Source organism: Sciurus carolinensis, chromosome 11, assembly GCF_902686445.1.
Source record: "Sciurus carolinensis chromosome 11, mSciCar1.2, whole genome shotgun sequence".
Classification (NCBI taxonomy): domain Eukaryota; kingdom Metazoa; phylum Chordata; class Mammalia; order Rodentia; family Sciuridae; genus Sciurus; species Sciurus carolinensis.
In genome coordinates, this window is record NC_062223.1 from 78,021,087 (window position 1) to 78,048,298 (window position 27,212).

Sequence of the window (27,212 nt, forward strand, 5' to 3'; positions counted from 1 at the left end):
AAAAATGGGAGCCATGGGGGTGGGCAAATAGCTCAGCTCACAGAGCACTTGCTTTTCATGTGCATGTACCTGGGTTCGAATCCCCAGCACCCCCTAAAACAAGGGCTGGAGATATAGCTCAGTTGGTAGAGTGCTTGCCTTGCAAACACATGGCCCTGGGTTCAATCCTCAGCACCACAAAAAAAAGAAAAAAAAGAAAAAAAAATGGGAGCCACATGCACAAACTTTTGGTTTTGCCCAAGGAAGAACTGGGATTTTAAAATTATCTTTACATTTATAGTAATTATTTTTAATGTAAAAAGTAAACACAACTTAAGTAAATCTCCCTTCTATGGTTCTTCCCAGCACCCTGTCTCCTTCCTCCAGGTTTGCAGGGCTCCTTCCTTTCTCTGTGATGTGTCACCAGGTATGTGTGAACACTTTTTCACCCACATGGTGCCATTTTATTCCCAGTCCTCTACAACTTTCTCTTTGAAAATCTTTATGATAAAATACTGGAGGCAAACAAAATGATAAACAACCCCGAAGCCATTGTGGATTCTTTCCCCACCCTCTTGAACCCAGGTTGATGTGAGGATGAGGCCTGAGTGGGGGCAGGCCCCAGCAGCAGCCCGCCAGGAAGGAGGAGGAGGCCCTGGGGGTGAGGGGCTGCTGGCGGGAATGAGGCTCCAGACTGCTATTTCTTCCCAGCCAGGTTTGTGTGTGAAGCCTCCTATTTTTTCATTATTAGCAATTTTTTTTTTTTTTTTTTTTTTTTTTGTACCAGGGATTGAACCCTGGAACACTTAACCTCTGAGCCACATCCCCAGCCCTCTTTTATATTTTAGTTAGAGACAGGGTCTCACTGAGTTGCTTAGGGTCTCACTAAATTGCTGAAGCTGGTCTTGAACGCAGAGTCCTCCCAGAATTACAGGCTTGTGCCACCACGCACACAGCAAGTTATTCAATAGTGTTTGAAAACAAATGGCAAATGCAGAAGCAACCCAATGTCCATCAACAGATAAATGGATAAGCAAGTTCTCTGATCGATAGGGGTGGCGGCTGCACCAAGTATGAATGTCCTTAATGCCATTGAATTGTACACTTAAGAATGGTTCAGAGGGTAATCCATGTCATATGTGTTTACTAGAACAAAAAATTTAAAAACAAAACACATATTCAAAGTGCCCCAAACACAACACTGGAGTGTCAGCTTTGTGACAACTAGAAGTCATCTGTTGTTCACAGCTGGACCCCAGCACCTGGCAGCTTGTAGATGCTCTATGCAAAGTGAATATCTACTGTCCCGGATCTGTATCTGCTGGCTTCCAAAATTTTTTGACTGTTCAAACTGGCTCAAAAGTTCCTTCCTCCAGGAAGTGTAGGTAGGGACTGGGGGTGAGTCTCAGAGGCAGAGCACTGGCCTGGCCTGCATGAGACCCTGAGTTCCAACTCCAGCACTGCAAAAGAAAGAAGAAAGAGAAGGATCAGGAGGAGGAGATGAGTGCTGTTCTCTGGGAATAATGCTACACTGGCATCAGATGAGGGGTGGTCCTAAAGGCCACCTGACCCTGAGATGAAGCCAGGTTTAGCTTGCAGCAGAACTGTAGATCAGAAGGAATTTCCATCTGAGCCTGGTCCTAGCCCTGCTGTACCCACAGGGCAGTCAAGGGTCGGCCTCTGCCTGCTTCCTCACTTCTCCAGCAAAGGACACTAGAGGCAAGTCAATGGAGCTTGGTGGGTTTAGGAACACGGAGCGCTGGGAGTGCCTACTGGAGAGGTCAGCAAGAGCAAGAGGAGATGCGGCCAGCTCCTGGGAGCCTCATACCAGGCCCAGCTGCTCGGGCTGTGCCTTGAAGTTATGGGGAAGCCATGGAAGGGCTTTCCTAAAAGGAGGGACCCTGACAGGCTTATCTTTGGAAAGATGAGGCAGAGGGTGAACAGAAAGGAGACCGGGCAGAAACAGGTCTCCCCTTTCTATGGGAGCCTCAAAGAGGGAAACTAGAACACTTATTCCCATCAGTGGCCCCCATTTATTGAGCACCAAGGAAATGGCATGAGATAGGCTGCCTGGGGCAGTAGAGCAGAGGAGCTCTGGAGTCAGGCCCACGGGGCTCAACGCATCCTCCAGCGTGACACTGGCCTGGCTGCGTTCCCTCTGGCACTCCACTCCCTGAGGTCATGGGAAACTAGGCCCTTCCTCCAGCGCTCCAGAGCTGGACAGGCAGTACCGCCAGCATTGGGCTCACAGCAAGAACTCGGTCTGGGTCATCTCACCTGCCTTCCTCGCAGGCCCCTGATGGCTCCTGCTTCCCTTCCCAGCCCAGATCTGCATGGCCATCTTCATAGGCCTCCTGTTCACAAGGTTCTGGCTCTTTGCCATCCTGTACGCCACCTGGTGGTACCTGGACTGGGACAAGCCGTGCAGGGGGGGCCGGCCCATCCAGACCTTCAGGCGCTGGGTCATATGGAAGCACATGAAGAACTATTTCCCCATCTCGGTGAGTACTGGGGCTGGTCTGGGGAGGGGAGAGGAGCTGACTACAGTGGGGTCAGGGCCCAGTGCCCCACGTCTCCACGGGGCAGTGCAGCCCTGCATATGTTGTGCAAGATGCTGAACTGGAAGGCCCAAGTCTGGGTACCCCAAACACATACCCCAAGAGGCCGGAGAAGAGCCCAGCTGCTCTCTGGCTGTGGTTTGCCATTTACAGGGCTGAGGTGAGGTTGGTGAACATTACAGGACTTGAAGGATCTCTGTAGGACATGTACTGTGTCACTTATGTGTACCTTCAGGGAGCAATCGCATCATCAACCCAGGTTTGAAATAAAGTTAAAAAACTGCAGGTCCTAAGAGACCAGCTAGCCCTACAGTCACACTCACTAGATGAGACTGCCACCCAGAGAAGGACACAGATGTAACCAACGTCAGATGGTCAGTTGTCAACGATTTTTAAACCTTTGCATTGGTATAGATAAGAAAGGGTACCAGGAAAGAGCCTTTAACTGTTCTCAGGTTCTAACCTGCCCCACTTCTGCCAAGCTGTGTGTCCTTGAATGAGACTTTGTCCCACTCTGAGCCTTGGCTTCCCATGGATCCAGAAAACCAACTGATCCTCCTGTTCTGAGTTCCTTCAATTCTCCCTCTCTGGCTCAAGACACCTCATGGTGATTGTGAACACTTGGCCCTGGACTTGAAGGTTGGCCCTGAGTGGACCAGATCCCTGAATCTGAGTGAGCAGACTGTGGGTTCCTTCAACTGAATCCAGATGAACTAGACTTGTGGCCTCAGCGATGGGTTATTGAACTGATGGGATAGGATGGAGGAAGGCAGTGGGGACACAGGAGGCTAGGCAGGGGCAATTGCCCCTCCTCTGGAAACAGGAGAGAAGAAAGGTGTGGAGTGTGGCCTCTAGAGCTGGCTGGCTAGATTTAAACCCAGGTCTGCCACATAGCAGTTGTGTGACACTGGGTGGTAACACATTTTCTCAGAGCCTCAGTCTCTGCATATGTCAAATGGAGATGATGTCACATACTGGGCAGTGTGGACTCCATGAGACCAAGCAGGCCAGCACTCGTAGGTTCTCAGTGAATTGGCACAGTATCATTCCACCAAGTCAGTGGGACTCCGAGGAGACCTGGGCACGGCTTCATGAGCCCCAAGGGGACCCCGAGAGCCTAGAGCCCTGGGGCTCTGACCTTCACACTTGCCTGGCTTCTCCACCTCATCCAGGAGCCCTGTCACTTCCTGTCCCTCCAGGAATTAGATCTTTAGGTGGCAAAGGAAGGGAGGTGGAAGAAACAGGCTTACAAAGTCTAAACTGATTGCCTAAGTCATGGGAACTCAAAGTCAGGGATCCTGCCTTGATCCCCTCTGAGATTCCTGAGTCCCCACGGGGCTAGAAAGGACTGGGCTACAACAGGGAGCAGGGCCTCCAAGGGTCAGCATGGGCAGGGCCGGGCAGAGGGCAGAAGTGAGGGGCCACAGGGAGCAGAACATGTGGGCGAGTTTGGAGGGCTCAGGTGGGAAGCAGTCTTCCCTATCCTTTAGATGTGCTTCCTCTGCAGGGTCCCCTCCAGGGATCTTGTCAGCAAAGACAAGCAAGGTTTGTGGTGTCTGGAGAGCAGTCGTAGGTGTTTCGTGGGCAGAATCCCTGTCCCCGTCCCAGGACCTCTGAGTTTTGAGGTTCTGAACTCCCTTTTCCTCCCTCCAGCCCCAGGCTCCCTCTTTGGAACCAGGAAGGTCAGCGCTCTCCTGACAAGTGTGACCTTAGCCTGGAGAGGGTGACATCAGATCACCTTCAGCAGGTTCTGATCCTGGTCTCTCCTCCCATGTGCTGGATCCTGAGCACACCAGGAAAAGAAAGTTCACCTACAAAGGGGCGGGTGCAAGCCCAGGCCCAGAAACCTGCCACAGGGGGGTTGCAAGCAGCAGCCTGGGGTTCAGGGAGAATAAAGCAGAAGGCACACCTGTGAGGAGCTCAGAGTCACTGCAGAGGCCTTAGAGGCCACCCTGCAGAACTGCAAAGCTGACAGCTCTCTGGGGAGTGTCTTCTGGCAACCAACTGGCTTCCTAAGGACAGCACCCACTGGCCTCCTAAGGACAGCATCCAGTAGCTCTGTACCTGGAGCATTTCCTGCTGTGGGTTGTCAGAGGCAATGCTGAGGCAGCTCCATAGCCCTTCTTGCTCCCTCCCTCCTTGGTGGCTCTAGAGGAGGGTTTCTCAACCTCACCACTATTGACACTGGGTGGAACACTAGACTTGATTTGCAGAAATTCCATGTGCACAGTTTTTCAGGCTTGTTACACACTGAAGGCCCTTTGCTGCAGTACCACAAGTGGCCAGCAGAGGGAGAGATGTTAAGCACTTCTGTTTTGCAGCTTCTAGACTCCTGGGGTGGGCTGTGTTCTGCAAACTCCCTGCCAGCAGACCTTCCAGGACACTCCCCCTCCCTTCTGTACACCTTTACACCCAGGCCCTGCAGAGACCCTAGCGTGAGCAGAAGGCAGGCAGTCCCAGTTCTGCAGAACTCCCCCCGCATTCACAAGCCTCCTCACTCTTGTCCAATGTATGAGGTCCTTCCATGATTTCTCAGTTTCTGTCAGTTCTCCCTGTGTTTTTTTATGAACTAGCTCCTAGCGATGAAATTTCAGGCAATATTAGGAATTTGTGTCTGGGTTTCAATGCTTTCTGAAGTCATCCTGTTAGCTTTCTAAAGAGCTAATGGAGGAGAGCCTGGCCATTTGTGTAGGAGAAGTTGTTCCCACCTCATGTAGGAGACTGGCCCAGGAGCCAGGTGTCCCCTACTGTGAAGGTTTCATCACTCAGAGCAAACACTGTCTACACAGGCAAGGCCTTGGGAGGGACCAAGTTCTGTGGCCAGGGCTGTGACCTAGGGTCATGAAATGCTGCCCACAATGGGCTGATCATCATCAGAGCCAGGCTAGGGACAGTGTAGGACAACTCCCTACCCACCCCCATATCTGAAACAAGCTCTTAGTTCCCCTGCACTATGCCAGGCATCACTAGGGACTTAGTGACCTCTCCTTCCAGTCAGCCACCTCTCAGTACACTGGGGTCTGCTCACCTGAGACAGTGGGACTCAGGTGGCCACCTCTCACCAGTAACAGGAACTTTGGCTTAGAGAAACTTCCTCCTGAGATGCCTGTAAGGAGGTCTTCACGGGAAGCTGGGTCTGGCTCCAGTGTTCTCCCAGAAGTCCAGGGCTGGGGGAGCTGGCATGGAACACAGTTTTTCCTCAGCTCCAGGGCTGCCCTGCAGGGAATGGGGTCTCCCACGCTGCCCCTGCCCCTCCCCTTCCCAGTCAGGTAGATCTCTGGGAGATTTGTTCAACCTCAGCAGCGTTGACATTTGAAATGGATAATTCTTTTTTTTTTTTTTTTTTTTTTTTTTGTGGGGACTCCCCCTATCCCACTCGATGCCAGAAGCACTACCCTCTCCCAGTGGTGACAACCCAAACTGTCTACAGACATTACCAGATATCCCCACCAAGAGGGTGGGAGGTGGCAATTTCACCTTAGTTGAGAACCCCTGAACTATAGAGCTTGGCGCCCTTCCCTCTACCCACAGACCTGACCACAGCCATCTCTTTGTCTAGGTTCCATGTCCTCTGGCGCCCCCTGGAGTTCATCCTCCACACTGTATCTCTTAGAATAAAACCTATTTTTTCTGCAGCCTGCAAACCCTCCACTCTGAGCCCTCACCTGCCTCTCCTTTCCCCTTTGTCAATCCAGTCTGGCGGGCATGAGCTGTACCCCTTCTTCTGGTGCCTTACTGAAGTGCTCCCCCACCCTGATGATGCACAATAATGTGGGTACATAAGTCGGCCTGGAACAGGCTCTTTGCTAATGGGGCTCTGGAGCAGTGAGGGGTGGGCTGCCCAAGAAACACCTCTCCAAGGAGAGTAAGGCTGGAGTCCTGGACCTCGTAAGCTTGACTAGAAAGTTCCAAAGTTAGTCCTAAGAGCCAGTTGTCTCCCTGGGTCTGGAACAAACAAACGCCTCCTGGCTCTTGTGCTTTCTGTATAGATGGCAGAATTCTGATCCCAGTCACCTATGTGACTTTGTGCCGGTCATTTAACCCCTTTGTCACTCAATTTGCTTACTGTGAAATGGGGATATCATACCACAACCAGCCTTCCTAGGGTCGTGGTGAGTGTTAAACAAGCCAGCAGTGTAGGTGCTTTTTATAACTTGAAAGAGTCATCAAGACCGTGGTCTCTTGAGCATTTGGGTTGTCCCCTGGGTGTGAGAGGGCACAGGGCATCTGTGGAGAGATGGGCCTGGGCAGACACGGTACAGCCCTATGTGGGGCTGTGGTCTACTTGGCAGGGACTGAGGAGCATCTTGGGATTAAAAATAGCATCCCTGTTCCTCCCTCAGGAAGGACTGAAAACATGGTCATGAAAAGACTTAGACACATGTAAGGGTTCATGTTCACGGTGTTGGTAATAAACAAAGGGTAGAAACTCAACTGTCCATAAACTTACACATGGACAAACGTGCTCTAGCCATGCCATGGAATGAAGTCAAATGTGAATGAAGTTCTGATACATGCTACAACACAGATAGACGTAAAAACATGACACTAAGAGAAAGAAGCCAAGCTCAAAGTCCACCTGTTGTATAATTCCACCTGTATGAGGTGTCCAGAACAGGCAGAAAGTAGACTAGCAGTTGCTAGAGCCCTGGGGAGAGAGGAAATGATTCCTAATGGGGATGGGTTTCTTTGTGGAATGTAGAGAATGTTCTGGAAGTAGTGGTAATGGTTACATAACTTTTTAAAAGTGCATTGAGTTGAGTGTGTTGGCACACGCCTATAATCCCAGTTACTCCGGAGTCTGAGACAGGAGGATACCAAGTTCAAGGCCAGTCTGGGCAACTTAGCAATACCCTGTCTCAAAATTTTTTTAAAAATTTAAAAAGGGGGCAACTGGGGATGCAGCTCGGTGGTAGAACACTGCTGGGTTCTAACCCCAGTACCAAAAACAACAACAACAACAAAGCAAAACAAAAATCCTGCATTGAATTGTACTTTAATGGGGTGAATATTATGGTCCATAAATGATATCCATTTAAAAAGTAGCAAATTTCAAAGCCTAGGAACCTGGCTGCCCTCTTTTCTAGACCCACTGCCCAGTGCCACACCCAACCTCAGGGCATGTAGCCACTGTTTCCCCAGTTACCGACCATCTTGCTTAGTCACTCCCCTCCACAACAGAACTGAGGAAGCAAGACAGACCACAGCACTTCACCAATGCCTCCCGCTCTTTATTTATCTTCATTTATCTCTCTGACCCATGTAGCAACCCGTCCAAGAAGGTGTCGTCACTGTCCTGTGGAAAAGGGACAACTGAGGCACAGATGGGGTCAGGGCCTAGCAAAGGTCCATGGATAACTCAGCACTAAAGCCCAGTCTCTTGATTCCCAGCTCAGGCTTCTCCTTACTCTGCTAGTGGGACTCAGGTGACAAGCTTGGATAGGGTTAGAGTCAGGATACCTCAGCCTCATCTTCTGGGTTCCTTCATTCCCTCCATCCTTCCACACTTTCCAGGGCATTTTCTCTGTCCCAGGTCAACACTGGGGACATAGAGATGCATTGGACATGTGGTGTGTAATCTTCAGTGAAGGCCTTGTAGTCTTGGGGACACGAGTCAGGTACAGGGACTGGCACAGAAAGGTATAGGGGGAGGTGCAGACTAGGCCTCAGTGGGACCCTGATACCTACAGTGCATGCAAGTGGACATGTGTGGATACATGTGCAAATATTGGACTTCTTGTCTGGACACAGGTCCCTACCCTTGCAAGGTATTTCTCTATATACAAATGCTTCGTTTTTATTTTTATTTTTTGTACCACGGATTGAACCCAGGGCACTCAACCACTGAGTCACATCCCCAGTCCCCGCCCCCTAGCCCCGCTTTTCTAAATTTAGGGACATGGTCTCAGTGAGTTGCTTAGGGCCTCGTTAAATTGCTGAGACTGGCCTTGAACTCCTGATCCTCCTGCCTCAGGCTTCTGAGCTCCTGGGATTACAGGTGTGAACCACTATACCCTGCATTTTTTTCTTTCTTTCTTTCTTTTTTTTTTTTTTAATTGGTTCTGATAGATGTTGTCAAATTGCCCTTCTTCCCACTAGCAGAAAATGGAAACTTCTAAGGAAGTGTTTCAGAGTGTTGAGCAAGGCATGTTTCTAAACACCACCAGGTGGGTTCCTTCCCAAGTGCCTTCCCAGTGAGAAAAATCAGGGTCTCTACTTTGCCAGGGTACTTCCTTAACTACAAAGTTCCCTACTGCACCAGTGGAAGAGGTTTGTCCTTATCTGGGGAGACCATGTTGGTGATGGGGTGGGGTTTGTGGAGGTCAAGCCAAGGTCAAGGATAGAAGACTCTAGAGCTATTCAGGCTAGACTGAGCAGACAGGATCCAGGCCCCAGTGCTGCCTCCAGGCTGCTCTGAGGGTGAGCAGCAAGGCTTCTGTGCCCTACAAGGCGGCATGGAGAATCCTCAGGGAATCGCCTCTCAACCTTTCAGCTTAAGGACAGGAAGACCTCTCACCTCAGCAAAGCAGAGTCTGAGTGGAAGGGGCTGCCCTGGCCCCAGGAGTGCAAATTGCCAGCTGGCAGGGATTCCGGCCCAGAGACTAGGGTTTGGGCCAGAGCACTAGGCCCAGCCCCACCCTGATGGTAATGGCTCCCAGAGCCAGGTTGGGCCCCAGGGTTCCTGGTGGAGTGAGGCCAGGTTTGCTGCCCACTAACAGCCTTGGCCTCCAGCAATCATCTTTGCAGACTCAGGAGACCTTTGCAGCATCTCCTAGTTCAGTTCCCACCAACTTGGTCCTCACTCTATTTCACCAAGAAGCTGCTAATGACAAACAGTTTCTCTCCTTCTCCATCTACAGTGTCTGGTGGACACTGGCACACCCTCCATGCAACAGGCCCCAGCAGGCCAAGGCAGGTCTCTGTCCTGTCAGTGGGGAGAGAATAAAGGGCAATGAAGGTCTGGCCTACGGGGGAGCAGAGAGCCACCTGGTGAGACTCTTGTGCAGTACAGGGCAGCAGTCGGGCCCAGAGCCAGTCTGGGGTCTGCACACTCCTTCGACCTCACAGGAATCCACTCCCCTTGCAGTTGCACATGCTCAGGCCCAGGTCTGAAGTGCACTGATTGTTGTTAGCATGGGTTTTCCAGCGTGGTGGTGCCCCCATGTGACCCTTTGACTTCCTCGCATCACATCCCATGGGGCGGTTTGGCAATTCCAGGAGCCCTCCTCAGACCCCAGTTTGTCAGCTGCCTGGCAAAGGAGTGGGGCAGCCAAGTGTTCCCCTTTCACAGAATAGGAGCCTGCATGGAGTCTGTGACGCAGTCAGCACCTTGGTATCACCAGAAGCTGTCACACACCGCGTCTCTATAAGAGCCCAGGGCGGTTTTAGGGATGAAGAACTTAAGGCTTAGAGAAGGGGAACGACTTACCCAAGGTCACAGTAGAGTGGCACAGTCAGGATCAGTACAGGCCCAGCTCTGATTCACCAGGTTGCTGTCCCCGTAGCTGGTCAAGACCGCTGAGCTGGACCCCTCCAGGAACTACATTGCCGGCTTCCACCCCCACGGAGTCCTGGCGGCAGGAGCCTTTATCAACCTGTGCACCGAGAGCACGGGCTTCTCGTCGCTCTTCCCGGGCATCCGCCCCCACCTGATGATGCTGACCCTGTGGTTCCGGGCGCCCTTCTTCCGGGATTACATCATGTCTGGGGGTGAGTCTTCCTGCTCCCAGGTAGCTCAGGAAGATAAGATTGGTGGTGCACATGGCAGGAGGGCTTCCAAAAATTCTGTATTTCTTCCAAGAACAAGTATAGGAGGAGAAGACCCAAAAAGAACTTCCTGCAGCACTGTGTGGTTCCTGAGCCCAGGGAGGATATTGGGAGGAAGGATTCAGGGAACCCCCAGCTGAATCCCAGGCCTCTGTGGGCACTGTTAGTGGTCTCTCTCTTGGGTACCCCCACCCTCACAGCCCCTGTTCCCTCACCACACACCTGACCACCGTCCTCTCTCCTCCCCAGGGCTGGTCACTTCAGATAAGGAGAGTGCCGCTTATATTCTGGAAAAGAAAGGCAGTGGAAACCTGCTGGCCATCATTGTGGGGGGCTCCCAGGAGGCGCTGGATGCCAGGCCCGGGGCCTTCACGCTGCTACTGCGGAACCGCAAGGGCTTCGTCAGGCTCGCCCTGATACATGGGTATGGGGCTCTGGGGACAGCACTGGGTTCAATCGAAAGTTGGCAGGGGTGATGTTTTGGTGGGGAGACAGCAAAGACTAACACAGATTCTATTTTGGCAGAGAGAGTCTCAGTTCATTCAGAATGAAGAGTACCCTTTGATGTCTCATACCCAAATTCCTAGAAAAGCTACTTTTCTAGGGAAGCTTGATGACTGATGGACATAGTTTGAGGCGGGAGTGAACATCTTCCCAAAGCTGGCAGGAGAGCACAGACCTGAGGGATTGGAAGAACGGGGTTAGGAGTATGTGGTAGAGATGTTCTCCCATCTTGGGGTGAAGCAAGTGAAGCTTCTGTGAGGAACAAGAGCCAACTGGCATGGGGAGAATTTTCTAGGAGGAAAACGCAGCTGTTTTGTACCTGGGAGGACTCCCTGGAGCACTCTGCTTGCCTGTCATGGTGCATGGGAAATTTCAGGCCTGAGTCAGAGAGGGGGCCATGGAAGGTCTGGGAGAGAATCCAAGCCTCCTATTTCTAGCCCAGGGCTCACTCCTCTGCTCCAGTTCTTGGTCCCGGAGTCCCTGCAGGAAGCTGGGTGAACTTCCCACTCCTGCTTTCTCTGGGGCCTCCCATGGACCTCTTCTGTTTCCCTCCAGGGCAGCTCTGGTGCCGATCTTCTCCTTTGGGGAGAATAATCTATTCGACCAGGTGCAGAACTCTTCTGGCTCCTGTTTGCGCCGTGTCCAGAATCGACTGCAGAAGATCATGGGCATCTCCCTCCCGCTCTTCCATGGCCGTGGCATCTTCCAGTACAGCTTTGGTCTCCTGCCCTACCGCCAGCCCATCACCACCATCGGTAAGCCAGACCCAGTCTGTGAGAGGGAGGTCACAGGAATAGGGACCTGGGCTGTATGCTGGCCAGGGGACATGAAGGTGGGCCAGGTACATCATTTCCCTCATGGGGCTCACACTCTGGATTGGGAGACACAGACACTAGCAGATGACCCTAATAAAAGGCAGTCTGAGATAAGAGCTGTAACAGATTCACAGAACAACAGTCACTACTGCTTGCTGAGTGCCTGGGACACGGCACCTGCCACTACATGGCTTCCTTCTATGCAGCAGCTCAATTTATTCTAGCATCCTCTGAGGCAGGGTTAAACACAATCTTTTCAGCTATTTGGACACTTTTGCTTTCTTCTTGGATTCCAACTATGTTCCTCTGACAAAATTTGTAGAGAGAGGTCCATTCACCTTATCTCCAGCCATTCATTTGTTATTTGAGCACAGACTTGGCAAATCCCTACATTTTGAACCTTCCTGTGTCATGTGGCAGTATTTTCATGAATTTTAATACTTCTGCTGCCTTCAGAGCTATTGTCAAGAGGAGAGGGTGGGGACCTGCCTTCCAAGCCAGGCAGAACCAGAAGAAGGGGACTAGTTACAGCCTTCCTGGTTCCTTCCTGTGATAAGGAGGGAGCTGCGGGTCAGCTTAAAGGGCATTAAGAGAATAATAGCTGCCTGGGCTGTGAACCCCCTTATCCCAGCAATACGGCACTTCTGACTGTAGCATCTTGGGCTCCCACAGTCATATATCCTGAAAGGGAAGAGCACACACCCTGGATTTAAAATCTGGTGCTGCCTCTTCCTAGCTATGTGACCTTGAACAAAATACTTAACTTCTCTGAGCCTCATTGTCTCACCTCAATATTCAAATAGGAATATTGACAAATAGGAATATTGACAGGTTTTGTTCCCACAGGATTAAAGGAAAGAACACATGTAAAGCACCTAGCACATTTCCTGGCCCTTTGACACCTATTGATAGATTTTATAAGAATCTTGGAGTTGCCCTAACACCTTAGAGTCCATTTCCTGAAATTAGGGTTGGAAGGAATGGCTGTAAGCACTTTCCTGCAGCTGTGGGGCTGGGTACCAGCTCCAAGGGCCTCTCCCACCCCAGTGGTTCTCACTCTGGTCCTCTGTCACCTCTCTGCCTTGCAGTGGGGAAGCCTATCGAGGTGCAGAAGACAGTGAGGCCCTCAGACAAGGAAGTAGACCAGCTGCACCAGCGCTATATGGACGAGCTTTGCAACCTCTTTGAGGCCCACAAGTTCAAGTTCAACATCCCTGCTGACCAACACCTAGAGTTCTGTTGAACATGTCCAGCCAGAAGAGAGCTTGCTCCCAGGGCAAGCCAGCGTTTGAGAGCCCAGCAAGACATGCTGGGACCTGAGGGGGCTTCCTGGGTGTGCTTTTGAACATCTCCAGAGCTTCCCCAGAGGCCTGCGAGTTGCCACAGCTGGCAACGTGGAAGAGGAGACCAGACTGCAATCTGCGAGTTGCCCTCCTGCAGCAAAAGCTCTGCCAGTTTCCCTCTCCTTGGCCTCTGTATGGCCCTCTTGGCTCATCTATGAAATGGGAGAGAGGTCTGGAAGAAAATGACTCCTAAGGTCTCTGTCCTCTGCTGTAATGTCACTCAAAGATTACAAAAGAGCATGTAGGGAAAAAGAGTACAATACTTTTCTTTCTCTACTCTTGAGTGACAGCACAAAAGAAGCCACCAACTCCAGCCCTTTCCCCAACTTACCCCCTCATATCACACCCTGGACATCCCTTCCTCCCCCAGTCGGAGAGAAGGCGGTAGGCAGTGAGCCCCGGCACTCACCCAATGCACCTTCAAGTTTTTGGGCCCTCTGAGCTGTGGAGTGGCAACCAGAGGTCGTTGGAAGGTAGGCAAAGAGAATTCCACTCTGTCACTGACTAACTGACTGGAGACAGGCCTCCTCCCCCGACCCCTGCCCTCCGAGCCTCAGTTTCCCCAACTAACTAAGATGACCTCTGAGTCTGACATCACATAACCTGGGGGCTCCAGGAGGAGTCCTCTTGCTCATTCTTTGTAACTTCAGCTCCAGACCTTGACAGAAAAGGAGGGGCTCCATAAACGTCAGTTCAATAAATGAAGGCATCCTATTTTAGCTCTCTTCTCTTCTCTTCTTTCCTGATCCCGCTACCCCCCACCAAGGACACAGGTCAAAGATGTTGACCCTGAGACTGGTCTGTGGCCCTGTGGCCCTTGCCCGTCTTCTCAGAAGCTGGATTACTCTGGTCCAGAGCAGACCATGTGAACCCTTCCTTTTCTGATTCATCACCCTAAGTTTACCACTTCTGGCCCTATACTTTTAGGAAATAAGGGGGAAAGGATATGCCTATGATCCGCTGGCCCAGAGAATGAACACTAGGTATGAGGTGTGTATGACTGCGACTGTGGGGTGAGCTATGCCCTGACCAGGTGAATTCTAGATTCCTGGGTCAGGGTCATGCATCAGCAGGATGACCAGGATGCTCGAGTCTCCCTCCTCTCTAGCAGAGAAGCAGACCCTTCCCTCCAAGAGCAGATGACATCAATACCTGCAACCTGGGGCAGGCATTTGGAGAAGTGTAATTTGGTGTTCAAATCCTGGCTCCACCTACTTTCAGCAACCCTGGGAAAAATCACATCCAAGCCTCATCTGCCAAATAAGGATTACAATATCTCCCCTCAAGGTTATGAGTGGTTCCGAGTCAATGAGCCACTCCATGTCCTTATTGAATGATGTGCTCTACAAGCAGTTTAGGAGTCAGGGGACACACTTGCCCAGGGTCTCATGAAGGTGTCTGGTGTTGTGCTATGTGGTGTACGGGTCACAATCATAATGGAAATAAACACAGTGGATTTCTGAGAAGGGAGTGATGACTTATAGGCCAGGGGAAGCCTTGGAGGAAGTGGCCCGTGAGCTGGGCTGGAAGGAAGGGTGAGAGTAGCAAAGGAGACACACAGTGGCCTGCTGCTGTGTCGTGAACCATCTCCAAATGTACTGCCTGAAGACTGCAAGGATTCGTGAATTCTCACAATTCTGTGGGTTTGCCTGGGGGTTCTTAGGTCTTGCTTGGGCTGCCATGTTGCATTCAGCAGTGAGTCAGAGGGAGCTGGGGTGCTGGAACAGTGGGGCCACTCTTTGCATGTGGGGGACACTGGCCTGTCGCTATCCTGACTGGTTTTGAGGATTTGATAGTGGCTGGATTCTGAAAGAGTGAGAGCCATGGCTGCAACGACTCAAGCCCTGGGTCACACAGCTTGCACAGAGTCACTTCCACGTGGTCCATTGGTGGGAGTAAGGCATGAGGCCTGGGACGAGCAATAGGCTCTACCTCAGGATGGGAGGTGCTGCAATATCACAGTGTGAAAGGGGGCAGACACGGGGAGGGTTCTGGAGGCCATCTTTGCAGTTGACCAAAAATTTAAAACTATGTCCTCCCCTGTCCCCAGCTTGCTCTATCTCTCCTAGTCCCCGTTTGGCCTTGATAAAGCCAACAGCCCCAGCTCAACCTTGCCTCTCTGCCCTGTCTCCATCTCTCTGTCCCCATCCATCCTGCATGCCCAGCCATAGCAGACTTTCTAAAAGACAAACACAAATCTTGGCACTGGAGTCCCAGGTCAGAGGTCAGACCCTGGAGGTCCCAACAAATCAGGTCCAGATACTCCTCATAAAAAACAAACAGAAGCCATGCATGGTGGTGTGTGCCTATAATCCCAGCAGCTGGGGAGGCTGAGATAGGAGGATGGTGAGTTCAAAGCCAGCCTCAGTAAAAGCGAGGCACTAAGCAACTCATTGAGACCCTGAAGAGTCTAAGTTCCTGTTACAACCTGACTGCATCGCTCCCCTGCTCAAAATAAAATACAAAATAGGGCTGGGCTCAGTGGTCATGAAAAGCAGGAAAGGAACTTGAATCATGGCTATTTGGGGAAGGCAAAGTGAGATCAAGTGTCTCAGCCCTGTCTTCAAGGTTCTGACATGAGCTTCCAGATTATATAGGCAAGGAGACTAGAAGTGTGTGCACGCAAGCCGACTTGGTCAAACTGGGCTTTAGTTGATCATTACCTCAGGATTGGCCAGGTGAGGCCTTGTCAGAGATAAGAAAGTTGCTGTTGCCTGGGGTGGTTTTGACTTCTCACAAGATGTTTATCAATTAGTCCTGTTGTTTTAGAATCTAAAGCAATTTAGAACAAAGGAAACCGATGCAAAATGGAGGCAGAGATGCCAACATTTTTTTTTTTCTCATACCAGGGATTGAACCCAGGGACACTTAATCACTGAGTGACATCCTCAGCCCTTTTTAACACATATTGCTGAGTGTGGCTTTAAACATGTGATTCTCCTGCCTCAACCTCTATCGGGATTCCAGGCCAACTTTTTAATCCTGCTTTTAGTTATCCATTGGACATTTGCAGGCAAAAACGAAGAGTCTAATTTCTGTTACAACTCAACTGCATTGTTCCCCTGCTCAGAGTCCTTCTCTGGTTTCCCACTGCTTCTAGGCTAGGGTTTGTACCAGTCCCATGTCAGCAAGAACCAGAAGGTATTTAAGGAGGGTGTAATTAAGAAACGACTTGCTGAGAACGATGCCATAAGCAAGGATCATGGTGGTGGGGCACATTACCAACCTGAGGCCTGGAAGGACAAACACAGAAGGTGTCTCAACCTGGAAAGAATCATGCCATGTGACATTCTTGCTCATGGGACAGAGGTGGTTTTTGGTGACCCTGCAGGGAAGGAGCCGAGAACATGCACCTCTCTCTTTTCCCCAGAACCCAACTCACTCTACCCTCTCTCCTATCTTCCACCCGGTTCCTTGTTGCCTGAACCTGACCGGAAGCTGGAGGGAAGGAGGACCCGTGGCTGCAGTCTGGGCAAAGACTGCAGGGCAGAGCCAGGCAGAGAGTGGACTGGAGGGACCAATGGAAGACAGAAGATGTCCACCTGAAGCCTCTTAGCCTGCCATTGGCTATTCCCCACCATCTGGCCTTTTCCTTCATTCTCGTCTCCCTTCCTTACCCCTGAGCTCTTGTCACACTGAGTCATTTTCAGGCCCATATACCATTTCGGCTCCTGGCTTTTGCCCACGCTGTTCCGTCGATCTGGAATGCCACCTTCCCCTACCCCTCACTTCCCCCTCGCCTGGGTGATTCCTCCTCATCCTATTGATTTCCTCTATTCAAGGGAGCCTTCTGTAGGCCCCTGATGGAGAGGGATTTCCTCTGGATTCCTGGAGCTCCCTTCCTCTGCCACAGCACTCAGCACCCCGGGAGGTCACCATGGGGGAAACACTGTGCACAGATGCCTCTGCCTGTAGTTGCTTCCACCTGCCTACCCTCAAACAGTACCTGTGTCCTCTTTCAAATAACACCAAATTTCCTAAGATTGTCTCAGTGCTCGGGGATTATGCCTAGACTGCTGCTTGTGCCAGCTTCCAAGTCCTTGATCATCTGCCCCTAGATGTGGCCAGCCTTACCTGGGCCTTCTCCCTGCCACCCACCAGACCCTTCCCTGAACTCTGGGTGCACACGGCTCCTGCATTTGCTGGGTTTGGGCACACTCCTCCCTTTCTTCTGAATTCTTGACCTTGTCAATGTCACCTGTCCCCCAGGTCACCTCCTTTGTCAAACCTCAGCCCACCCCACCAACTTCAAGTTGCCCTCTTCCCCGAGTCAGAGTTAGTACCCTCGTGAGGACCATAGTCACTAGTGGGTAAGTGGACTTCTCTATCTCCCAATTGATTGGGACCCATGAGAGACAAGGCCGTAGCCATACTGCCTTCAGTCACCTGCCCCACCCCACCCAGGACCTGGTGCACTGCAGCATCCACAGGAAGTGGGGACTGGCTGAAGAAATTCATTGTCTTCCTTTTTCTCCATCTAGCACATGCTGGGCCTGGGGCAGGGATAAGGGAAAAAGAGCACGGGCCTTGCTGTCAGAGGTGACTGAAGTCATTAGCTTTTGCTGTATATAGCAAATCATTTCAAAATGTAACTGCTTTAAACAACAAACAACGTCTCACAGTTCCTGAGGGCTGGGGATCTGGGAGTGGCTTAGCTGGCGGTTCCACTCAGGGTCTCATGAGCGGCAACCAGGCTGTCCTCTGGGGCTTCAGTCTCAGCCTTGTGCAAGGCTGGAGGGTCCAGCTCACATGGCTGAGGGCAGAGGCCTCTGTTCCTCTCCATGGGGGTCTTTCCATGAAGCTGTCAATGACATAGCTTCTCCCAGAGCAAGTGAGCCAAAGAGAGGCCACCCTGCCTCTTATGACCTAGTCTCTGACTCACTAGCCATGATTGTGCCTTGGTCCGTTGGTTAGGTGTGAGTCACTTGATCCAGTCCACACTCTATCTAAGGATGTGAATACCAGGAGCTGGGTTCACAGGGGACAGCACAGCAGACAGCTGCCCCAGTAACAGGCATGAGCTTCTGAACACTAGTTTGGCCCATCTCGACCCATGTGCTGCTGTACCAGGGTACTTGCAGAGGGTACTTGAATGGGTGGGGGGCGGGGAACAATTTGAGCAAAGATTGGAGCCAGAAATGATGACCATGACCCCCTGGTTTAACTGGGATGGAGTACAGGTGGCTATGGATATGAGGGTGCCAGAATGGGAGATAGGGGCAAGGGAGAGAGAACTCTCCTTTTCCACATAAGCTTGGAGGCCCCCATGTTGAAGACATCAGTAGCACATGACAGGAGTGAAGAGTTCTCATCTCAGAGAAGGTCACCTAAACAGGAAGAGCCACAATGGACTTTGTGTACACAAAAAGAGATACTTTCGCTGGGTGCCATGGTGCAGGCCTATAATCCCAGCAGCTTGGGAGGCTAAGGCGGATCTAGAGCTTAAAGCCAGCCTCAGCAACTTAGCGAGCCCCTAAGCAACTCAGCAAGATCCTGTCTCTAAATAAAATGTAAAAAAGGGGCTGGAGATATGGCTCAAAGGTTAGGCACCCCTAGGTTCAATTCCTGGTACCAAAAAAGCAAGAAAAAGAAATACTTTTACTGTGCTAAGCCCCTGAGATTGGAGAAATATTTTTATTGCAATTGGCCTCCCTAACCAATGTGCCAGGCCCTACACATCTAAGTGTTTGGTAATTAATTTAGCCAGACGCCCTCAGAGCCTGTCACATTATGTCTTCTCTGTCCCATCACGCACACCAGAGGATGACAGGATTTGTCAGGCATGATAGAGAGGGTCAGAAGTCCTCAAGTGAGGGGGGACAGTTGGAGTCTCCTCTGGAAATCTGGCTGCCCTTTGACCTGGGGAGAAGTTCTCAGGCATTATCACCAATGGGGACAAAGGGCCTGCTGAGACCCAGCCTGCCTGATACTATTTTATGGTAGCTTGGCCAGGGTGGCAGGTGGGACAGGGGTCAGCCAGCACAGCACAGCCGGCAACCACGTGGCATGAGCCAAGGCATAACTGCACAAGGAGACTCTGCTTTCTCCTGTGCCAAGGAGGTGGGAAGGACATCAGAGGGAAGCTGCTGAGGGAGCAAAGCCTGACAGGAAGGGAAAGTGCAGGCGCAGGGCCGAGGTTCCTGACATGGTTCAGGGCACAAGGGTGAGGGTTAGGGGAAAGGAGCTTAGATCTTCATTCAGTAAACTTTTATCAAGCCCTCGTGATGTACCAGACACTGCAGATAGAGAGAGGTGACCAAGGTAGACCAGGTCCCTGGCTCTGCCTTGCCCATGTCAAGGAGCCAAGAGTTTCTCCCCAAGCTTGGGAGGAACCCTGGAAGGTCCTTGAGCTGGTGTGGGCAGACAATGCCATGGGCTGAACTGGACATCTGTCTTAATGACCTCATGCAAGGGGAGATTCAGCACCCTCTCCCATTGACTGAGAACCTAGTGTGTGCAAGGCTCAGGAATGCTCTACCTGCATTGTCTCGGTGACACACACAGTGACATCTTTATAGTAGACAAGGTTCATTTTTCAGAGAGCTCAAAGGGCTTTCTAGAATCCTCACCCAACATGAGGGCTGCCTGCCCAGACAACTACTCCCTGCTGTTCCCATCCTGCCCAATTCTGGCCTTGGACCTGCCAGAATGGCACAAAGAAAATGGCAGGGGGTCTGAGAGCCATCCAGGTACCTGCCTCCTGCCCCACCCTGACCCCTGGTTGGCTGTGTGACCCTGCATAAGTCACCTCCCTTCACTGAATCTCAGTTTGTTCACCTGTAAAGTTTGTCTATAAATGGATATTCAGTAAAAGCTGGTTCCACTTTACCCCTTTGTAAATGCCAGGAATGGCGTTGGAAAAACCTGACGGTTTGTTTCTATCACAAACTCAGTCTTTGCATGTCTTAGATCCTATATGTTCCCTTTGCACCCTGCTGGAAACCCAACCTGAGGTATTTCCCATTTCAGGCTCAACTGGTGCCGTATACATGCAGTCACATCTGTAGCCAGAGAAGGAACACAAAAGCTGGGCAGGCAGATCCTTCCTGCAGCCCTCTTTTTTTTCCGTTTGTTTGTTTTTGTTTTGTTTTGTTTTTGTGGGTGCAGGGGATTAAACCCAGGGCCGTGTGCATGTAAGACAGGCACTCTACCAACTGAGCTATGTCCCCAGACCCCACAGCCCTCTTTAAAGGGGATTTTACCAGACCAAAGATCAGGGCCAGGAGTGGAGCATGCCTGTAATTCCTGCTACTTGGGAGGCAGAGACAGAAGGATCACAAGTTTGAGGCTAGCTGGGACAACTGAGAGACCCTATCTCTAAATAAAAAAGCAAAAAGTGGGCTGGGGATGTAGCTCAGTGGTAGAGCCCTTGCCTAGCTTGTGTAAGGCCCTGAGTTCAGTCTCCAGTACCACAAACAACAACAAAACAACAAAATATAAAACAGCAAGAAAACCCTGACTCTGGAATGAAACATCAATGGATAAAGGATCAAAAAAGGTCCCCATTTAAATTGAAGAAAAGAGTATAAGCTGTTGCAAGTCTGTATTGGGGAGTGCTCTAGACCAATGCATGGGCATCAATATCTGATCTGTGGTCAAAGACCAGAGGTTTCTTTTTTATCTCTGATCCTTCATGGGCCTCTCCATTTTCAAAAATAAAAACCACAGGGCAGGGTGTGGTGGTGCACACCTATAATCCCAGTGATTTGGGAGGCTGAGGCAGGAGGATTGCAAATTCAAGGTCAACCTTACCAACTTAAGGAGGTCCTAAGCCAGGTAAAGACCCTGAGGCCCTAAGCCAGGTAGAAAGACCTTATCTCAAAATAATAAAATAAAAAGGATTGGGCTTAACCATGTGGCTCATGGTTAAGCACCTCTGGGTTCAATGCCCAGTATCAAAAATCAAACAATATTTATTTATTTATTTATCTATGATTTATTAATCACAAGAAAAATGAAAAAAAAAACCAAGATATAGTAAGATTTTTATTATTAATTTCACTGAACATAAAATTGCTATGCCACATTTCTCTGAAGCCTCTGAGCAGTCCTTCAATTCTGATTTCATCAGGAACCAGTGGCAATCTGTTTGATGGATGAATCAGCCCCAGGCCACGACGAAGTAGCCCTGCCCTGGAACTCATTGTTGTGATCCATTGTTGGCTTTGTAAGGTTGTCATGAGTTAAGGGACACAAAATGACTGGATAAACTTGAATTGGTGGTACTTGTCATCTTAGCCACTTACATCCAAGTAAGCTGAGGAGGCCTGGCTTGCCTCAAGTCACACAGCTGGTAAGCCGGAGACCCAGCACTGGTCTTCTGGCTCCCACCTCATGCTCCTTCCACTCTGCTGAGGCGGTAGACAGCAGGATGCACCACCCGGATGCCCCTTTGAGGAAGAACTTGCTCCAGCTCCAGGAAGTGCCTTCAGCACCCCTGACTATTCAGTCACTCTAGTCCAAAGTAGGGAGGCTCTGAAGGGTCGCTGAAATTCAACTTCTCCCTGCGTTCCCCAAACCCCTGTCCCATTCTGCTGCCTCGGCTTCCTTCCACCGCTGTTGATCCCAAGCTTTCTCAAATAAACATCTTGCAGGCTGCACACCATCTCTGAATCTGCTTCCTAGAAAACCCAACCTGTGACATGTCCTGCATATCCAGAGTAAAGTCCTAACTTGAGGCTCAGGGAGGTGAACTAACTTGTCCATGCAACAGTGGTCCACTTTATGCTTGGAATACAGCCCTTGCTGCTCTGCCACTCCTATTTTTAAAAGAATATGTTTATCTTCTTCTCTCCCTCTCTCCTCATCTCTCTCTCCCCCTCTCTAGTCTCAGGGGAAACAGGATTACCTTTCTACCCCATCCTAGGCCGTTTTCTGTCCTTGAGCACACGCCCACCACAGGAATGAAGTAATTCAGATTTGGGAGATGACACCACAAGATCTCAGAAATGTCTGTCTCCCTGACATTTCATTAAAAAGTGAATTACAACTGATTAACAAATTACAAATCAGGGCTACTTCCCATTCTCGAGACAACCTGCATTCTCCCCTGAATGTGCCTCTACCTTCCTAAATAAACCTCTGTCTATGTCTTTGTCTGGCTCATGCTGAAATTCTTTTGCAACATGTATGCCAAGAACCCCTCTGGTCCTGAGTTGTCCCCTGCTCCTCTGAGAATTCTCAGACCCTTCTCCACAGACATCTCTTCTCCCTTGGCAGAATGAATTCATGGTATTGTAGTACTGTCTATATGACATGATGTGTGGGTTCAAACCCACAAAGTGAACCTTAATGTATAGAAATTACATTTTCAAAATCAACCATAAGTTTGGGAAATCTCAGGGTGGATGCAGACTATAATGATGAGAGAATATTAACTGTCTTATAAACATATGAGAACACATCCCAAAGGGAGTTGGAGGAGAAAGGACAGGCCTGAGTAAATTTGAAAAATGTATTTCGATTGGAAACTGCGTGACAAGTGTACATAAACACAAATGTAGTCGGTAATGTTGAATTTCTCATAGGGTGTGAGTCCACCATTCTGAAACTGGACGTGTATATTGTAATGTATAAAGCTGCTCCCCCGCCCATCAAGTGCAGTCATTTTCCCCGCTTCCCAACCACTTGTCAATCTGTGAACATCCTGGCTAGCTATTGATTCATCAGTCAGCTTGCAAGTATCCTTCTCCAATATTGGCCCCCTGTTAGCCTGGCGGAATTCAACTGTCTACTATAGCTTCCCCACCATCTTTTCCCTTCCTTTCTGTCCTCCTCGCTTTTCTCTATCCTCCTGGCTTTCCATTCTCTCTAACATGCGCCCTTTCCCTTTCCTTTCTCTTTTCCTCTCATTTTCTCTCTTACCCTGCAGGGAGACACTCTGCTTAATAAACTCCCTTATGTGATTTCCCGTGTCCGGCGCGGTTCCATGGAAATTCCCTTACATATATGAGGTTGAACAAGTAAGTAAAGGGATGGTGGGAGCCGCGTTCTCACTGCTGGAGAGGGAAGCAGGCTCGACTGGCCCAGGTGAGTGGACACATCAGTATAAACTCATGGTTAGTGTAATGAAGATATAGAAATAATTACAAATATGTATGTATACGTGGGTCAGTACACATACATGCTTTACCTAGCTCTGTCTTCTGAGAGAAGCAATGGCACCCCACTAGCAACAAGCATACCTAGAGCCCAAATCTTGGCTTCTAATACCACTCTCTAAAAATGGGGGGTTCCTGAGATACTTGGAGAAATGGCTCATTCTAGGGCTGGGGCCACAAAAAGACAAGATGAGTCTGAAGAATTTTATAGCGCCAGAAAGTAAAGACAAGCTTAAAACTCAGAATGATAGGTCATCTCATACAAGAGCATAACTGAAAAAGCTTCCAATGATGATGGCAGGGATAATTTGAGCAACAAAATTAATGACATAATATTGGGATTATGATCTGAAGTGTAAAATACACATCCATGAGCACGTACTGGTAGATGTGATTAAATAATAAGTAAATGGCAGAAGAGAGACAAGTCTGGCTCCCTTATAGAAGAATCCTAAATCAGGCCCAGTGGTGCATGCCTGTGATCCAAGCAGCTGGGGAAGCTGAGGCAGGAGGATCACAAACAAGTCAGCCTCAACAATTTAGCGAGGCCCTAAGCAAATTTAGTGAGACCCTATCTCAAAATAAAAAAATAAACAGAGTTGGTATGTGGCTCAGTGGTTAAGCACCCCTGGGTTCAGTCCCTGCTACCAAAACCAAAAACAAACAAACCAAAAGAAAGAAAGAATCCTAAATAATCTAAATAATTTATGTAGATATTCTCACCTCAAGGAGGAGGAGCTGAGCTGTCTCCCCATTGAATTGGAGACACTTTGCGACTTGCCTCCAAGGGTAGAGTATGGAAAGAATTTGATGATCAAGGTTAGTGCTACCAGTGGTAAGTCAAGTTGATAATAGTTACTCTTGATAGGGTGTGATGAGAACGACACTTCACTCCTGTGGTCTTCTGCCAAATCCCATTAATCAGAGCACAATCAGGAGAACGTTAGATGAATTCAAATTCAGGAACATTCCACAAAATACCTGACCTGTTCTCTTCAAAACTAAAGGTCATCAAAAGAAGGAAAAACTGAGAACTGTCACAGACCAGAGGAAGTTCAGAGGTGACGATTAACTGTAGGCTGCTCTCCTGGATAGAATCTCAGAACAGAGGGAAATCATTAGGAAAAACAAGGAGCAAAATATGGGGGTTAGCTGATTAAAGCATCAGTTTGTGTCTTTAGTTGTGACACATGTACAGTAGTGATGTAAAATATTACATAGCACATTTTAGGATGAAGCGTATACAGGTGCTCTCGCTACCATATTTGCAACTTTTCTGTAATCTAAATCTGTTTTAGAATTAGAAGTTTTTTTTACACAAATAAAATTGCTGGGGGATGCTGTATTTGTTTTGGAGGCTACTGCAGCAGACTACTACACACTTAACACACAGCTAGCTCAGTGGTAGAGCGCTCGCCTACCATGTGCTAGGCCCTGGGTTCGGACCCCAGTACAGCAAAACAAAAACAAACGAAAAATTATTATTTCACTGTTCCAGAAGCCAGAAGTCTGAAATCGGTGGTAGCAGTGTGTATGGCAAAGAAATGGGAGGGACACCACTGGGAGGGACACCAGAGTCCTGAGTTCAAATCCCTGCTCTGTTAGGAAGCCCAGTTCATTTCCTCCCTGGATTGCAGTTCCCCATCTGTACAATGGGGGAAAGGAGCCCCTGGCTGACTCTAAGGCCTGGGTCAAAGGTGGGAGTGGAACCCTGTGGGTAGGGGCAGCAGCTGAGCTCCCAGACACCTTTATCAGTCCTTCATAGGCAGCTCTAGACAAACACGAGCCTGGGCCCTGGGACTGGCGTGATCTAGGTCATTCCAGCCAAAGGTCAATCCTCAGTGACCATCTGCAACTGGCCTGGCCCTGGACTCTGCCCATCCCCCTTCCCTTCTGTTCCCTGAGAGTTGGGGGAAAATGTCTTGACTGGCCATGCTTCTGACTACATGCTCAGCAGTACATGTGCTTAAATGTGCATGCGTGTCTATGGATATGTGTCTGCAAGAGTGCCTGGTATGCGATGGCTGTGTGACAGCTTGTGCATGCCTGTGCATGAATCTGTGGGTACAAGTCTGTGTACATCAGGGCACCTGTGTCCCCATGTGTCAGTGTATGTACAACTGTGTGCGGGCTCTGGGCATGGGCAGCAGTTAAGAGGGCGGAGGACAGCCAGGTGCCCTCAGTCCTACCAAACTGTGACATGTAGTTCTTTGGGGATCTGCAGAATATACCCTCACACTTCAAAGCTTCCATGCAGAAAAAAGCTTGTGGATCCCAGTCTATAGGGACCCTCATCCCTTCTCCCAGTGATCCAGTGCTGCTGGAGAGAGATATGAATCCCGAAATGGTGAGGGGAATCCTGGGGTTGGTGAAGGGGCTGGAAGCTCTCCAGGAGACCACCGGACTCTTTTTCAATTTTGGGGGGGGATTGAACCCAAGAACACTCAACCACTGAGCCACATCCCCAGTCCTTTTTTTGTATTTTATTTAGAGATAGGGGTCTCACTGAGTTGCTTAGCACCTGGATTTTGCCAAGGCTGGCTTTGAATTCGCCGTCCTCCTGCCTCAGCCTCCTGAGCCACTGGGATTACGGGTGTGTGCAACCATACCCAGCTTTTTAAAAATTTTTCCTCATGGTTCTGGGGATTGAACCCAGGGCCTGGTGCAGACTAAGCAAGTGCTGTACCACTAAGCCATACCCCAGCCCTCAGCCTCACTGTACCATTTCTGAGTGTCCCATTCTGTCTTTCTAGCCCCTGCCCCTGCACCTCTCTTGAATTTGCCCCAGAATCCTGAAGACAGTCTCCTCACCTGTGGAGCATGGTAAACCCCTGAGAATTACATCACCCCTACCACCCTAGGTGACCCTCAGTCAAGCCTAAGTGGTGAACGGCAGCTGCCTGGCTTTAAGTAGTAACAAACTCCAGGGCACAAGTCACATTCCAGGGCTCCCTGAGGAATGGACTGAGGCTGTTGGGCCTGGAATTGCAGTTTGCATAGCCTCTTGCCCTGCCCTGCTCTGCCCTGCTTACCCAGCTCCTTCCCAGATTCTCCTGGGGCATTTCCTTAAAAAGCCAGTCTCACAAGGACCTTTCACCTCAGGGATGCTGCCAAAAAGACCAGGGAGGCTGGACCTTGAGCCATTTATCTTGACTGTCTCCCTGCAACCCAAAGAGGACATTGAGGCTGAGGGGAGGTATGTCTTCAGATTCTCTCTTGCATGCTATCTTCTCACCTTCAAATCCCCTGAAGGCCCTCTCTGCAATACACCACAACAGCCCTAGGCTAACAAGTGTTCTTGAGCCTGCTGGAGTCCCCCAGTCCTGGGGACATCCCCTTAAACTATCAGCTCTCCTTGGGAAATGAAGCACTCGGGATCAGAAAGAAAAAAAAATTTTTTTTTTTTTCCAGGATGGGGATCAGCAAGGCAAGAATTCCTCTCCAATCTGATCTGCATTGCCACACTGCCTTCAAGGGTGGGCAACTTGGAGGCAGAGAGTGTTCTGGGTGATCAATACTAGAAATTGAGAGTTTTGGATGCCAATTTTAACTCTCCCATCACCTGGCTGAGTCACTTTCAGAAGTCAGCTGAAGTTCCAGGGGACTCCATTTCCCCACCTGCGGAAGGCCAGTGGTGGAGTTCTGGCAAGACTCAAGCTTCAATTCCACACCCTGCGCACATGGCACTCCCTTTGAATGAATGAACCTGTTACTTCCCGGGTCTGTGCCTTAGTTTCTGCGTTTGTCAATGGAGAAATGGCCACAGGAGTGACCTGACAGTTTGCTATGAGGATTAGCCAAGATAAGGCATGAAACACACTTGGCAGGTCCCTGGCACACGGTGAGCTTTGAAGAGCTTGTGGCTATTTTTGCTCTTGTTATGTACTGTCCCAGGGTTGTATAACTGGCTCAGTCCTGTGGCCTCACTAACTTGACACGAGTCCCAGGCTTTGTGAAAGTCGAAGGACATTGCACAAAGGAGACACTGGTGAAGAAGAACTTAAAGGAATCCCATCTCCCTGTCCCACCTGCCCAGCCTCTAGTGACTCCCCTGGCTTCAGAAAGAAGCCATAGACTCCCCAGGGGCTCTGGGCCCAGGGCTGGGTGCCAGAGGGTGCTCAGGGCAGATGAGCTAATCCAGGTGAG

General features: G+C 50.0%; 1 protein-coding gene across 1 annotated transcript; it reads left to right on the forward strand.

Moving 5' to 3' along the window:
- The first annotated feature begins 2,250 nt into the window (after window positions 1–2,250).
- Mogat2 (monoacylglycerol O-acyltransferase 2) lies at window positions 2,251–13,634 on the forward strand. Its single transcript, XM_047519037.1, has 5 exons — window positions 2,251–2,480; window positions 10,043–10,247; window positions 10,554–10,728; window positions 11,364–11,563; window positions 12,712–13,634. The coding sequence occupies exons 1-5, from the start codon at window positions 2,313–2,315 to the stop codon at window positions 12,864–12,866; spliced, it is 903 nt and encodes a 300-aa protein (XP_047374993.1). The 5' UTR covers window positions 2,251–2,312; the 3' UTR covers window positions 12,867–13,634.
- The last annotated feature ends 13,578 nt before the right edge of the window (window positions 13,635–27,212 follow it).

Bases quoted from the DNA above. Each gene is read 5' to 3' on its own strand.
- Mogat2 (XM_047519037.1), top strand. From the start codon at position 2,313: ATGGCCATCTTCATAGGCCTCCTGTTCACAAGGTTCTGGCTCTTTGCC. The intron at 10,729-11,363 runs GTATGGGGCTCT...GTTTCCCTCCAG, and splicing joins AGGCTCGCCCTGATACATGG to GGCAGCTCTGGTGCCGATCT. The intron at 11,564-12,711 runs GTAAGCCAGACC...TCTGCCTTGCAG, and splicing joins CCAGCCCATCACCACCATCG to TGGGGAAGCCTATCGAGGTG.